At 43.7% G+C, this 16,388-nt stretch overlaps 1 protein-coding gene across 1 annotated transcript in view; it reads left to right on the plus strand.

Moving 5' to 3' along the window:
* Positions 1-16,388, plus strand: part of RYR2 (ryanodine receptor 2) — a 3,854,281-nt gene that overhangs the window by 2,276,225 nt on the left and 1,561,668 nt on the right. Inside the window, exons 52-54 of the mRNA XM_069607971.1 lie at positions 3,378-3,518; positions 9,174-9,337; positions 15,714-15,792. Coding sequence (XP_069464072.1) covers positions 3,378-3,518; positions 9,174-9,337; positions 15,714-15,792 — 384 coding nt within the window. The remainder of the gene's footprint in view (positions 1-3,377; positions 3,519-9,173; positions 9,338-15,713; positions 15,793-16,388) is intronic.

Raw genomic sequence — 16,388 nt, forward strand, 5'->3', positions numbered from 1 at the left:
CGAGTAGGTACAAGTAATGCACTCTCCCACATGACAATTTGTTCAAAGGCACTCACCCTACAGGGTGGACTCTCGCCACGTGTTCACCAACAGACACGGCTCGCTCCTCCTCCCAGGCCGTACATGTTGCGATCACGTGATTGGCCTGGGAGGAGGAGCGAGCCGCGTATGTTGGTGTTTATTTAACTTGCCAGTGTTTGATGTGCATTCAGATCAAATCAGCCTGATGAATCCCGGTAAACGTGCGGAACGCGTGGCGAAAGTACACCCTGTAGGTGTCACAGCCTTTAAAGGTTTCCGAGGAGAGGTGAAGGGGCATGGTACACCAGTCTGAGGGAGGGGGGGCAGAGAGTGTGGAAGGAGTAGTGGCAGGTGTGGGAAGGAAGTTCATGAGGGACAGCAAGTGCCGGTCAAAGAAAGAAGGTTGGGTTGAGGACCCTGAGATAAGAAAGTGCCTTTGTGGTAGACATTAATGATACAACTAGATGATAAGCCCACCAAGAGTACTTCTGATTTAGTGCCACCATTAATCGGTCAAGATGTGTAGAGGAGAAACTGTATACATATGCAGGCAATCCCGCCCCCCTAAGTCCCCTGTATTGGAGACATGAGAACGTGCCTTTACTGACACCAGCTATCGTACCAATAAGGCAGTGAGTCTTTGAAAGGAGATGCCCATTGAGATAACCCTATCGATTGTACCCCAGAAGTGATGACAACCTGCAGGAGAAACTCCCTGAAGAAATATGAGAAAGAGCTAAGCACATGAACCAATGATGTCATAAGAAAGTGTGCACGATGACCAGAGATACTGACTGAAGACAATGTATAGATCTTAGAGGACGAATGACGAAGTAAAGAATCAAGTACCCTAATCAACGTGGAAAAGATTACACGTTAACGAAGTGCTGAAGAGAACAAAAGTTCAATAAATGTACAGAAGCTGGAATGCAAGGTAGATCAAGTCATCATAGAGGCTAGCTATGAGTAGTAAATAGAACACAGGCAAAGCCGCCATTGTACAGAAATTGGACATTGGCATCATGAATTAAATGAGCCAGAAACCATGAAGGGGGGATGTAAAAGTTGTGTCGCAGCTGAATAGCGAGCTCATGGAGTTGCATGGCGAAGCTGCCTGGCCTGAAGTCAAGATCGTAGAAATCGAGGTCAGCTATCTACTCTGAAGGAGTGTGTGGAGGATGAATCTTCTCACATTAAGGTGCAAGAAAGAACACAAAGGATGCCACGTTTTAATTCATTTAGAGCATTTAAAAGCTGCAAAATGGACCACATCGTGGTCTTCTGTTACGTGAGCCAAAGATGAAAATACAGCTTGAACAGTTCCAGATACGATAGCTAGTGCCCTCACTACTGCCATAAAATTGTCTTGTACTTCGCCTTGTAGATTATTCTTGGCTTTGAAAATGCACAGAAGGCATGGGCGATGAGAGATGTAGGGCTAATTGGGTGCTGAGCTAGCTTCATGTCCTATCTCCCTGCACCTGGATCTGGGCTTCCGTACTGCTAAATGAACCTAATGTTCCAGACATGGCAAAAGTGTGCCAACAAATAGTATTAGTCTGTAGAAGGAAGAACCTTATAGCTTGTAAGACCAATGAGAAACTGCGTACCAAATTTTTCTAAAGTGACATGTTTTAAGAGGTAGGCATAAGTTGTCCACCTCATAAAGGACAGCCAATAACAATCCTAGCTCCTACATAAGTGTGTACCTAGATGTTTCCCTTAACCAATCCCGACCCTTAAGTTTTTCACTATTGCCACGTATTAGATCGTCACTCTGATGCATTGAGTATAAGAATTGTATTTTTTGTGGAGATCTTTAAGAGACTGGGCGTACGTCTGTTGATGTTCATTGTAACTTCCCTGTTTTAGATAATTGTTAATAAAACAGTAACTTGCCATCTTCTTGAGTTTGTTTGGTTATTTGGACTTCAAACTATTCTGTTGTAATCCCATCTATTGTATATGCACGTTCCAAAGGGCCATAACCTCAGATGTGAGAGGAGAGAGTGTTGAGATAATATGGAGTCCATAGTTCTGCAGAGGGGACAGAAAAGAGGATATCAGTGAAAATGTGTCTGGAAGTTGCGATGACATAGATGTCTGCAATAGGTAGGCCAGGGCTAGTGGTCCTGATGTCTTTTTAAAGCTTTTTTCTTACATCCTGTGAGAGGGAGGATAGGTGATAGTATAGCCATTAGAAAAGATAGGGGAGATGGTGAGTGCCATAGGGGCGGCAGAGAAAAGGAGGGAGATGGAAGGGGAGCTGTACAGCACAAGGTGAGCAAAACTCACCAGGTGCCCTAGTAGCCAAGGGAAACAAGAAAACTGATGCAACGGGAACACTTTAGTACCAAAAATGGGGTGCATAGATGGTAAAAACCCACCAGGATTTGAATTTGCACAAGAGCAGAGACATGCATTGAGAGAAGGGTTAGGTAAGGCAAAGACGGGAGAATGGCATAGGCACACCTTGGATTAACATCTGTCTAGGTTAGTGAAGAAAAGCAGTGACAATGTCCAGCCATGACTCATGGATATTCTTGAGAAATGCACAGAGTTCCAGAGATCCAGGTTTATGGGGTAACAGGCTGCATGCCTGGTGGCTGTTCCATGAGGTACTGCAGGGGTATATAGGGTGGGGGAGCCCTCTGAGCTCTCCAGGCCCGGAGAAGCTCAGACAGGGGCTTTAGTGGCATGCCTTTGTCAGGGGTTGGCTAAGCCTGCTGGCTCCCGGATTGGCCTACGTCAGAGTGTGATGGCCAATCAGTGCCACGTCAAGGTGGGCTGGGGAGGCAAACCAGTGGCACAAATGACGAGCGTCATGTTGAAACAGTCTTGTGGCTTCACTGAGCTTAAAGCCCCACTAGGCTGCGCAGAATAAAAGAAAAGTTGTGCCATTGATACCACCAGTGTATCTCACTTCTTAGGGATGAAGACAAAGATGACCAAGGAGTGGCCTCATATGTAGATCCCCCCAAGGGACTAGGAATAGATAGAACTTGAATCTTTGTTACCTGAGGAACTCCCTTGCTGACTCCAGGGAGGAGGGCCAGAGTGTCCAACAGTGTTGGGTTAATTGATCTACAATTTGGCATGTTCAGTGTTCTAGAGACTGTGGCGTTGACGAGGTGGACATATCTCCATAGGTACATGTGTACAAGGGCGTCTGTTAACAGAGCAAGAACAATGCTGTTTTCAGGGAACTTTTTCTGCAATGTAATTGGTATATCAGTACTTAAAATCTGCATATGTAGATGTAGACGTTTTCTACCAGAACTCTTTGAGCCACTGATGTATTGCTATTATGACAAGTCTCTTGGTGACTTGGTGTGCTCTGCTCTTTTGTGTTGCAGCTGCTGACCATTCATTATGAGAGATGCTGGAAGTACTACTGTCTTCCTGGAGGATGGGGGAACTTCGGCGCTGCCTCAGAAGAAGAGCTTCATTTGTCTAGAAAACTTTTCTGGGGCATTTTTGATGCTCTTTCTCAAAAGGTACATATTTATCGTGCTATGCTTTGTGTACTTGGCAAAGGTATTGGCATCAACTGTGCTAAAGATGAATCTGTCTGAATTTTCAAAGGTAAAAGAAAATGATATATCCTTTGAGAATTTGGTGAAAATCCAGTTTGAGTTTCTGTGGAATGGAGAGAGCTTGCCGCTCTGTGACCATCTTGGCCGTTGTGCAGCAGCACCACTCACTCCATCTCCCATGTAGGCAGTTCAGAGGTCCACCGGATACTCTCCCTATTTCCCAGTCTTGTGGCTGGTGCTGGAGTTCTCTGCCCTTTCACATGGATCATCTGTGTGGTATGCTGGTGCAGGAGCGAGGTCATCACGTTGAAGAATGTAGTTTAGCCCTGTCCTTATTTAATCCATGGATGATAGGGTTCTGTTGTTTCTTGCCGCTCCTAATTGTTGTCAAACTGATGCTATTCCAGACTTTTTACGCCAATATATGTCAGACTTTCCCTAAAATTTTCCATTGCGCAAGCGGTTTTTGAGACATTACAGTTTATTTTTGTGATTGATTAATGTAGGTGGGTGTGGTTCTGGTTATAATCTAAACACCAAGAGAGGAAGCAAGTGAGAGGACAGGTCAGAGTGGGGATAGGCCCCATAAGAGACAACAGCCTGGCCCTACTACAGCAATTAATTACAAGGATATGGTGTAAACCTGGGTACAATCCACCACTATCCATCTATCATACATGGAACAACCTATTAGCTTTCTGATATTCAGCTTCTGTGACAGGGTCAGTAAACTGATTGTGTGAAAAGAAGATGGGGGACCACCTTATCCTGGTTTGGAAGACCTACTCGAGTGGAATCAGTCCTATCCCAGAGGGGAAATGTGGTGGCTCGGAGGGCCCCAGTCCTTGTCACTTCAGTATGCTTGTCAGTAGTACCACTCTTAATCTCCCCATACCTGTTTTGCAAAATGCTGGCAGTTTCTCTGAATAGAGGTTCTTCCTGGAGCTGCCAGTTGGGGTGCTCTGGTGTGTGGTCTGCAATGGAGGCTGGTATTGGGGTTCTCTAAAGAAAACAATCTGCACAAGTGCAAATATCAGCGAGTACGCAGAAAGCTGCAATCCACTCCATAACAGAACAGCGCTCACCCGTGAAGGAGTCATGGAGCAGGTCCCTGGCAGAGACTGTAATTCCACTGCGTTTGGGAACCCTCTCACAAACTGGAACATTTACCATGGCCGGCCACCATTGACGAACTTCGGCAGACCCGCAGGTGAGAAAGGGGCATGGCTTAGGCCCCTTATATTTATTTTGTCAATTGTAACACCTCCTGAGAGGGGGAGACAGGGAATGATCGGCCCGTGGAATCAGCACAGGCTAACCAGCAAAACAAGGAGGGGGAGGATATTAGGGGCACCAGGAAACAGGAAATGTTTGCTTATTTGGGGCAGGTGAGAGGAGAATGAGGTGGCACCCCAAGATACTAGAAGGAGGAAGGATGGTGTAGAGGAGCGTTGAGGCAATTTCTACAAAAAGGGAAATATTGACTGGTGAGAGAAAGTGGTGCTGTTAGTGTGCTTGCACATTATGTGAGTGAGATTGGTGGAAAAAGAGTAGGGAGTGTGTCAAAGGATAACGAAGGAGAAAGTTGGGAATAGTAATAGTGGTGTGGAGGGAGTAGGTATTACTAGTGGTGTGAAAGTAGTAGTAGGGAGGAATAATGGTGTGGAGGGAGGAGTAGCGGTGTGGAGTAGTATTATTGTGGAGGTGGGACTTGCGGTGGCGTGGAGGTGGGACTAGTGGCGCGCCGTGAAGGTGGGACTAGTGGCGGTGGCATGGAGGTGGGAGTGGTGGCGGCAGCATGGAGGTGGGAGTGGTGGCGGCAGCGTGGAGGTGGGAGTAGTGACTGCGTGGGAATAACTTATAAGGGAGCCCTTGAGTAGGTCCACCATAAAGACTCCTGCATTTGACTGGGTAGTGCAGCACAGATGGATCAGCGGACAGCTGCCTTTTTGAGCAAACTTGTTGATGACCATCTAACTGCAGTAAGAGTATTCTTTACTACCCCCTTAAAAATGTCCACTGCAATTGAGGGCTAATACTCACAGACGAAAATGTTCTGATCTTTGAAAGTTGTTTGTCAATTAAACATCATGATTTTGCTCCTTTGTCAATCAGAAAACATATAAAATCATTGTAGAAAAGTTGATCACCTTTAATAATATGACTGTCATCGGGAAATTACCCAGAGATGAAATACAGGGTGTGTCACTAGTATGCAAATGTGACTCTTTGTAAAAGCAGATATACTAGTCATGCAAACTGTGGCTAGAGGGTGGGCAGGGTTAAAGGAAAACATGAAGCCATTGGATACAACAAACACAACGTACCACATAGCACCCCTTCCCACAAAAGGCCCATCATCAAAACAAATACAGATTATTAATGTTTTCAAGGCCCTCGCCCTGGAGGGCTGGGAAAACAGTAAGACAACTCAAGAGAACACTGTAACCACCAAAGTACACAGAAATGCAGCGTGATTATTCCAATGTACAAATGCCATCAGGATAAAATCCTCTCTGTACAAAGGATACTGCAAATCCAGTCAAGCCAGTGAACTCCTCCTCTACCTCGACATCCTTTAATCGCCCCCTGACAGTTCATTCAGGCCCTGTAAAGGAACTTTAACTCGTTTTGCTGACACATTATTCTTCCTTGACTCACAGGTGTCCTCCAAATTCCTAAAGCCCCTACTTCTCTGTGACAAATGCTCAATGTAAAATTGTGTTCAAGTCTCTGACAACTGGCTTTCACCCTTACCCAACTATGACATGTTATTTTAAAATTGGTTAAATTGGAAATGCAAGAATGTTTTTGATTTCCATAATCCTTCTGTCCCCACCTCTGCTTGTTCTTCACTCATTGTAGAATGTTTGAGGTAGTCGCGTTGTATGAATCTGATGCACCAAAGGCCATTGGTCAAAGTGTGTTTTAATAAAATCAGGTCTTTAGAATGCGCAAAGCTGATAAATGCTTTCTCTTCAGTCATAATGAAGCAATATATATGGTGTTTTGTATAATCCATGCATTTAGCGGACAGAAAACAATGGATTATCAAGGCTCATCTCCATTGCCTGTGTTAACCTTTTCCACTAATCCTTGAATGCAGTCTATGAATGTGTAGTTCCAGAGATGATGCGTTTACTTCCGTTATAAGAGAGGTTCAGTTTAGTCCTTATATGGAACATGCCAACAAGTGTGTAGACGCTTTCATAACATTTTATTCGAGGGGATTGGTTCCTCCGACATATTCCACATCTATGACAGGTAATCACTCCAGCTGTGCTGCGGTGATTACCTGTCATAGATGTGGAATACGTCGAAGGAACATCCCATCGAAAGAACGTAACCCGTAAGAAAGTAACTTGTTCATCTTAAATATAAAGTATCAGCATTTTTTAAATATCCTGTTGCAAAAGGTTGCATAATAGACTTCAATAAAAATCGACAGAAATTCTTGAGCACACACATCGGAAGTGCTATGGCTTTCTGAGAAGCATTCCAGCAGTTTGTGGCTTGCCTTTGCCACTACAAAACATTAACCATCATGCACGAATTAGTTCAGTAAGTGCACTGCATTCAGAACCAGTATCTGTGCTATACAAGGCAAATTCGGGTGGGTCCACCAGCAAAAGGCTGTATTGGGGTGTCATTTCCCCAAACACAAGATTTGTAAGCTTTTATTGGTAGCCCAGGTGGGTGGCAGATTTTCTTTTGCTCTGTGCTAGTTAGGTTTGTTGTGTGGTTTTGATAGTATTGTATGCGACTAAGCAGGGTTTAGTAGATTGTGGTGCTCTAACATTAGACATAAGCAGTTTGTAGAAAACGATCTATCTATTTTACCCCCCAGTAACTTACCACCTAGTCATTCTTGTCCACCTAATGACTTGTGCTCTTCCACAGGATTGTTTAAGATGAATGGTAAAGAGAGTTAATCAGTAGGATTTTAGTCATGTTCACATTCTGCATTATGATAGGTCAGCCCTTCGATTGGATATGCTTTGACTGTGGCGTTATGTACCTGTTCCACAGGCATCACAGGAGGCTTGGGGGACATCCCGGGGCCCAGGTTAATGGCCAGAGTGAACGTACATAAGGCCATTGGCAACCGTCCCAGCCACGGGACGTGGCTAGTTTACAGTATTTTCGCTCCGTAAACAGGGCGCCTCTCGGCGTCCCGTTTACGGAGTGAAAAGACTATTCCAATATGGCCACCATGGAAAGGGAAGGCAGAGCTACTTAGCAATCCCCTCTTCCCTTTCCATGGCTGCCATCCGAAGCAAAGTGGAAATGCCAAAATAAGGTAAGTGGGGTGGGTGGAATGAAAAAATGTAATAAGGGGAATGGAGGGTGGGGGGAAAAATGGCCATGGGGGAGCCGGCTGTGAGGCGTCAATGCAATGCATACTTTCACCGGCGGTTAAAGCTCGCGTTCCTAGCCATCTGATTGACTGGCTCCCCTCACCACGGTGCTAATGTTCATTATGTGCCGGGCGACTGCGCTTTTATTTCATCGTTGTCCTACAAGATTTTTGTTTCAAAATGATGGCTGGCCGCTGATGTTTTAAAACAATAACCGCTGCACTCACCAGACAATGATGAAATAAAAGGCCAGTCGCACAGGACATAACGAACAGTCAAAGCATATACAATCGAAGTGCTGACCTACTATTATAATACAGAATGTGAACGTGGCTAAAATGCTACTGATTAACTCTCTTTAACCATTCATTTTAAACAATCCTGTGGAAGAGCATAAGACATTAGGTGGACAAACCATTGCAAAACTATGTCTTTATTGGGCTTGCATGAATCGTGTATTGACGTAGAATAGACATGCACTGTAAAGCCTAGAGAAAGCCAGGGATCTTGGCGAAACAGTTTGCACGTGCACTAATTAGTTGTCGGCTATTTGCACATAATAGGATGAACAACTGTAGAACAATTCGTTCATCAATGGTATTTTTGTCGCTATTTGTAAACAATAGGATGTATAACTGTTGAACATCTGGTTCATTATTGATATTCTCATAAACTGCGCATATGCAAAAGTGCATAAGTGTGAACCAGTTGGTTTGAGAATATTATCACAATTTACTAGGAATAAAATCCATATAACATTATAAAGGTGTTCAGAGTTTTTATGGGCATAACCACTGAGCGCACCAGAGTGTGGGAACTATTTTCTCTGGAAAAAGTTATTGTTGAGCACTAATTTAAGTAGTGTGAGCAAAAAGGTCTCATCTGCTCCTATGTTTGCATGCCGAAGGAGAAACCACTCCATGGCACTCAATCCTTGTTAATTTAATTAGCCTCCTTTCTATATATATAAGCACATCATACATTTTGTGGTTTTTCTTTCTGCAAATTCTCAGTTTTGCAGAATGTCAACAATTTAATGTAAAAGGTGATGTTTTATGGCTGTTTTTGCATTTCCAAAAGGGATTTTAATAGGCCTATACAAAATTGGACAATATTTTTTGTTCCAAAATGTATATCAATCTCCACCACGATGTTGGCTGTTTTTCTGCCAAGTTGAGATCATTTCTGCAAAAAAAAACTATTGAGGAGTCTTCCGCAGTATGGATTTTCTCTAAATACCTTTTGTTTCCCTACCCAGAAATACGAGCAGGAGCTGTTCAAGCTGGCCTTGCCTTGCCTGAGCTCAGTTGCAGGAGCTGTGCCTCCTGACTACATGGAATCCAACTACGTCAGTATGATGGAGAAGCAGTCTTCCATGGATTCCGACGGAAATTTCAACCCACAACCTGTTGATACCTCAAAGTAAGGGCTCTGCTGGACCCGTAATGCATTGAAAGCAATGCTTCCAATTTCAAGGCAGTATCTTTTTGAGTGTTTTTTCATCATCCAGGAGGTGTACACATATTTGAGTAATTGGTTTATTTTTAAAAAAAAGTTTTCTGCAATATGTGCTTTGTAGGATTAATGTTTTTTGATGAGCTAATATAACAATGTGACTTTTAACATAGCTGATTGTTCCATAAAATTTCCTTTTCAGATTGTTTTAGCTATTATATGTTCCCCATGTTAGTTTATGCACTTGTGCATCCCGTTCCTTTTCCACAGTACTCATGGGATCTTGTCCAGAGGACGGGAGCATGTGGCGTTCCCTGTGCACGCGCCCCTTATCACATGGGCCTTATATGCAGGATGGAGCTTCTTGGACCTAGTTATGTTTAAGGGTGTCTAATTTCTGTTTATTTTGGAACTTGCAATGCTTAAGCCCCAAGGTAAAAGGTCTTTAAGCCTTGTGTGCCATGTGGAAGGCCTTACACGGTCTCTGAACCCCTCTCTTTATGCATAAATACAACTTGTATACATTTCGGACGTTGGGGACTCTTGTGTGGTTTTGTCATGGACAGCAGTTCAGTGTAAATATGTCCATGGTGTTTGTAGAATAACAATGTTAATTGGTTTCTCTCTGGCAGCAATTGTTGATGTTGCAAGGTTATCATTGCCTTTTTTCAACAGGGAGCATAAGGATTTTCTGCATAGCTGTAATGTGTATTAAAGTGTGGGGTTACCTCTAATTGTGCCCTTTTCTGCCATTTATAACACACAACACCTGCCATCAAAAGTGTAGAGTGTACTTGCATGGCCTTACTAAATCTAATTCCCTACCCTTCATGGAAGCGGTTCACTGTATTGCAGTGAAAAGGGAAGCCATTTTGTTTTTGTAGCACCCCACCCTTCTGCCTAAGCCTTGTAAGTATTTCACCTGTGTGGATCTCTCCCTGGAGATTGATTAGTTCACTCCGGTGGTGATACTCAAGACCCCTTAAAAAATATATGGACTTTAACAAACAAAAAACAAGTGCTTCTGGACATGCCTCACAACATCACTAGAATTAGAGCCATCTCATGCCGAATGCAACATGGCGCCTACAAATGTGGTTCTCCGTCATCAGCTGGGGTTCTCAGAATCTTGACTGCTGCTCTGTGCAGTTTTCTTGCTAGCAGCTCATTCTCTTTGCTTCTTTTTACTGATTCTCCAATTCCCTAAACGCTTGTTGTACCGTACAGTGCAAGTCAAGGAAAAGCTTTGCAAATTTGCTATGGCTTCCCCCTACCTATCTCGGGGAATGGCATTGTATGCACATGAGAGATCTTTCACCCCATGGGAGAAACTAACCAGTTATCAATTTTGACAGTGTGGGTATTGAACCTGTATCACAATGGCACTCGGTTGGTTGGTAGTTTCATTTTGATTAAGGCATTCTATGGTGTTGAGAGAGGTTCAAACGCTCGAGGTTTGAGATGTTCTAGGAAACTGTAATAAGTTCAAACGCTCAATGTTGTAGTATCTATTGGTGATTTTATTTTTAATTGCACAGTTTAGCCGACACATTATTGAACCCAACAATGGTCTTTTTCAAGACTGTGGCAGATATACAGAGAATGCAATGTGAAACGTATAGGTGAACCAGTGTGGTATATTATGGTTGAGGACCAGACAGTGTACAGAGGATAGTACAGGGACAACGTGCAAGCAAGGCCACGCAGAGCAATAGATGTCTGAATTCCGGATCCACCCTTAGACCGAATTCTGGTATTAAGCGCATTATAAAAAAACAATTAAATAAATAAACCAGGTAAGTAGTTGCATGACGTGTAGAGTGTATTTCCACGTTGATAAGATAGGTCACATAGAGCATTGTGATATACCTTGGTGTCAATTGTCCATAACTAGTTGCAACATTTAAAAACATGTAAGATTGTTTACAGTCCAAGCAGCGTGGTATTATATGGTTCAAGGACCAGGTGAGCAGGTTAGTGACATTGTATAGATCACATTTCTCCTATTCCTCTTATTTTGTCAGACCATTTTATGGTACCTTTTTCTATCCCCCTCAAATCTCTACATACGGTGGCCGCGAAGCCAGCCATTATTAAGCGCAGCTGGACTGCTGTGTCCATACCGGAGTGGATTAGTCTGCTACAATCTTACTGCAACACTGTGGAAAACTGTACTCCGACCACACTGGTTTAAGCTATGTAAACAGCAGAATCGCCCTGCCGAACCTTGGTTCACACAGGAAATTAGGGAACGCAAACTTTGTTACAGGCAAGCCGAAAGAAAGTGGCGCCTTTGCTAATCTTCTAAACTTAAATCTATCTTTCGTAGTATGCTCGCTGCTTATCACATCGATATAGTTAATGCCAAACGAGTCTACTTTGGTCAGACGGCAGAAAGAGCTATTAACAAACCTAAGGCTCTTTTCGACCTAGTCCAAACTCTATCCACTCCGAAGAGGGGTCGAAATGGAGTCCCCCCATCTCAGGAGCTATGTGACTCCATCTCCACCTTCTTCCTGATTAAAATTGCGACTATCCGAGACAACATAAAAACTGAGGCCACATCAGCCGCGAAGGAAACGGTGCCTGTACTCCCTCTCACTGTAGGTTCCTGGTCTACTTTCCCCCTTTTCTCAAACTCAGATATTCTATCTGCTATTCAGAAATTAAAATCGGCCTATCCTGTAGATGCCATATCTTTGGGTCTTTTACAGGAGACATCCACTGACTTAATTAACCATATCACCTCAGCAGTCAACATCTCATTTTCGATGGGAGAAATCCCCCACTCTCTCAAGCACGCCCTGGTAATTCCTCTGCTCAAGAAGCCATCATTGCATCCCGAGGTGCTGGCTAATTATCGCTCTATTTCTCTTCTGCCTTTCCTGATGAAGGTCCTGGAAGCACTGGTATCCCCTCTTTCTACGCTTTTAGAAGCCTCTCATTTCCTCGATCCCTTCCAGGCCGGTTTCCGGCCAGGCAGAGGTACCCAGTCTGTTCTAAATTCAGTCATGGACGACCTGATGTGCCTAGTTGATGAAGGCAGTGTCAGAGCAGTTCTGTTATTAGACCTGTCGGCTGCTTTCGACATCGTCAACCACTCTCTTCTGATTTCCAGGCTCATTGAAGCAAGGATCTCTGGCCAAGTCCTCAACTGGTTCACAGCTTTTTTGGCTGATTGCTCCCAGTCCATTTCTCTTCCACCTTTTCGTTCAGCTCCCGCCCTTCTTTCCTGTAGAGTCCCTCAGGGATCCGCACTGTCTCACATTTTATTCAACCTCTATATAAGATATCTCCTGCTACTCATTACAGCTCAAGGGTTCCGTTTTTATTCATATTCTGACGATACTCAGATCTTGGTGCGCCTCGATCTTACTAAGTCAGAAACGGCTTCCTGATTAAGATGCTGCCTGGAGGAGCTGGGATCATGGATGCCACTGAACTGGCTGAAACTAAATGGCAGCAAAACCGAGGTTCTTGTTGTGGGTACATCCTCCACTCAACTGTTCTGGATCGTTGACTTCTGTCCCACTTCCCTCAGCCCGCTTCCTATACCAGTCTCGTCTATATGAAATATAGGTGTGCGGATTCCCGCCACTCTGATGATGGATGAGCAGGTCAGTGCAGAGTGTAAATCCGGCCATTTTAAACTTCGAACTCTCTGGAAAGTAGTAGGTGGTTGCAGCCTTGGTTCTGCGTGTCCTCGACTATTGCAACTCACTCTATTTGGCCCAACCTGGCTATCCAACTGATCACCTGCAACTACTCCAAAATGCTGCGGCCAGAGCCATTTTTCGTCCACCTTTTGGTGCTCAGATGACCCCTCTGCTGCGGCAACGGCAGCGGCTCCCTGTTGGGCACCGGATTATGTTTTAGTCCATGTGCATAGTGCATAGAGCCTTCTATGAGGTCGGTGCTGAATTCCTGCAAACCAAGTTCACCAAATATCGGCCTACTCGTGCCCTCCGTTCCCTAGCCACGCTTCGGGTGGTGGTGCCTCCTTTCAGGCTAGCCCGTAAAGGGGGCCGCGATTTCTCGGTTGCCACCGCCAGATCATGGAACAACCTACCTCTGCTTTTCTAATTAATAGCATCCTGCTTTTCCCCCTCACTTCCTCCTTTAGCGCCAAGATGCCCTTGGGTGTACGTGCGCTCAACAAGTATAACTAACATAACATAACATTTCCACGTTGGGAGGAAGAATACCATTGAGCAATTTGATAGATCACCATGATACATCACAATGCTTTGTCACCTATTCTACCAACGTGGAAATACTCTACACAATGTCATGTAACTACTCACCTGGTTATACTATCTGTGCCTAAACGATATTATATCACATTGGTTCCACAATATGTTTCTCATTGCATCCTCTGTATGTCGGCCACAGCCTTAAAAAAGACCCTTGTTAGGTCGAAACACATGTCGGCTAAACTGTGCAATTAAAGATGACCAATATATACTACAAAATTGAGTGTTTGAACGTATTACAGTTTCCTACAACGTTTCATACCTTGGGCGTTTGAACCGATCTCAACACTATAGAATGCCTTAATCGAAAGAAAACTACCAGCCAACCCACAGCCATTGGGACACAGGTTGAATACCCACACTGTCTAAACCAATAAACGATATGGAAGGGTACCATCTCACAAGAACCCAGTAAAAGGCAGCTGAGTCACAATCACTGGTCCACTGATCTAGCTTGGTGATCCTCAATTTCTAGTGCCTTATCTTCCTCAGCAGTTATCAATTTACCCCATGACTGGCACTCTTCATGATTCACCCCTCTAACCACCAGTTTCTTATGTTCTTGGAGAGACTGCTAGTCATTGTGGGCAGAAAAGGTCTTGTGTAGTAGCACAGAGTAAGAGTGCATTATGGACTTTGTGTCCATGTCACCTTAAACAGATGTTTTGAGACTATTGATTATGTCGAGATGTGCCATGTCTTCATTCCTTTTCCTGCTCTCACTCTGATCTTTCTGCGTTCTATTATATTGCTACCTCCCTGCCTCCACTATTGCCAGAGCGGAGTTATGAGCTTTGGTTTATTTTGGTGCAATCTGGTGGTTCTTAAAAATGTCTAGAAATGGAATCTAATCAATCGGGCATGTTTATCCCTAGGTAGAGTGTTTATTAGTGTGTTTTCATAGCTTTCCCAAACTTTGATCATAGCAGAGACTGCAATTACAGAGTTTTCTGACTGGTCCCAATGTTAACCCCACCTTGTATTAGGAAGTATAGCTTCACGCTTTCACGTTGTCATGCGCTGATTCAAGGCCATATCAAAATTCTCTTCAGTGAGCGGCCAGTCGTACATATGTGGGGGTTAGACATCAGATAATTGGCTGCACACCCACTACAATACGACAACTTGTTGTTATATCAGCCTTAATTCTGGCGGATTTTGGCCTGCCCACATGTCTTCCTTATGATTGACTTTTTTTAGCTTCATGAAGGTATTTGTGCTACATAGTATGAACGTTTGATTTTATGTAGATGTGGTGATATACCGATCCTGGAACTGGTGCCATGCAGAATGTCCTTTTCCAACACATGTCCCTGAGTGACATGACCTGTTCATGCGTGGATTCTCAGGGGTCATTCCAGCCCAACACTTTGCTTGCCGGGCTTGCACCTGTCAGTGAGGACTTCCTGCTGTCAGTGATGACCAACCATGGCACCTCTTTGGTGCGTACTAATCCCCAGTTCCAACTGAACGAGAGACTTCTAATGTGGCTTCGGCGTCAGCACACTTGTGGCTTCTGCGTCAGCACACTTGCGTCTATGGGCCGCCCAGCATGCCTTCAATTGAGTTATGTCAGAAACTGCAGAATCCTTGAACCTGGATTTTGATTTGTTTTGCGTATTGTTGATTAAACCTGCTTTTCACCTTTACTTTTGAAATGCATGAAAACAGCCTAATTAGCAGACAGGTTCAACCCGCCATATTTATTGCTGTACATTTCAGCTACCAGTTGCAGTCAATTTGCTTAAAATGTTGATTTGTCCTCATCAATAACAGGACTAGAGATATGATTGGTTTGGGTCTATTTGACCTTATCATATTTGATAAAATTTATTTGACCTTTTTTCAGTCTAAAATGGGGGACGAGAGACCCCACAACCCACCCTGCACTTCCCCTCAACCTAATCTATACCCTTACCCACTTATATATTTAATTAAATTTGACTGAAAAAAAGGTCAAGAAATATTCAATCAAATGTTTTAGGTCAATTATGCTAATACAATGTGATTCATGTTGCCATTCTACGAAATCAGCGCTGTGCATAAAACTCTTAATGCACACTGACTTTTGGATTTGTTTTTCCTTTCAGCATTACGATCCCCGAAAAGCTGGAATATTTCGTCAACAAATATGCAGAGCATTCCCACGATAAGTGGACCATGGAGAAGGTAAAGAAAGTTACAATTCATACTGATCACCAAGTTGACGGCAGACACACAAGTTCTAAACTCAAGAATAGATGGCGCTGTTGTGGGTATCTAGAGTCTGAATGACATAGGTGCCCGTTTGCATACCTGTCTGATGGTTGGTTCTTATGCTGGCATCCACTGTTGGCTGCTATATACTTAACACAGTGTATATTGACCAAAACGTTAGAAGCTACGGGTGCTGTTCAGTTGGATAGACTTCCCATGACAGAGTACAAGTCTTCTGAGTGTCTAGGGTTATGCAAGCATATACAAATGTTTACACTGGTAAAGGTTCCTGTAAACTTGTTATAATGTAAACTTTGTTTGCGTTTCTCAGTCGTACGTCGTCTTCTCTCTGCTTATTTAACAGCTGTGCTATGACCCAGTAGAGCGATTGGGTTGAACCCATTACTTTGCGCATGGGCACTTAATAGATTAAGGGTGGTAAAACCACACTTGTGTTAATTCACTATTAAGCTATTCCTGGTGTAATAGGAGCTGTTAGAATACTTGATCGAAAAACATTTGACCTTTTCAATTTGACTGCATTTTCTTCATAATTTAATTTGACTGAA

The sequence above is a fragment of the Ambystoma mexicanum genome, chromosome 4q (assembly GCF_040938575.1).
Source record: "Ambystoma mexicanum isolate Mex_15411 chromosome 4q, UKY_AmexF1_1, whole genome shotgun sequence".
Classification (NCBI taxonomy): Eukaryota; Metazoa; Chordata; class Amphibia; order Caudata; family Ambystomatidae; genus Ambystoma; species Ambystoma mexicanum.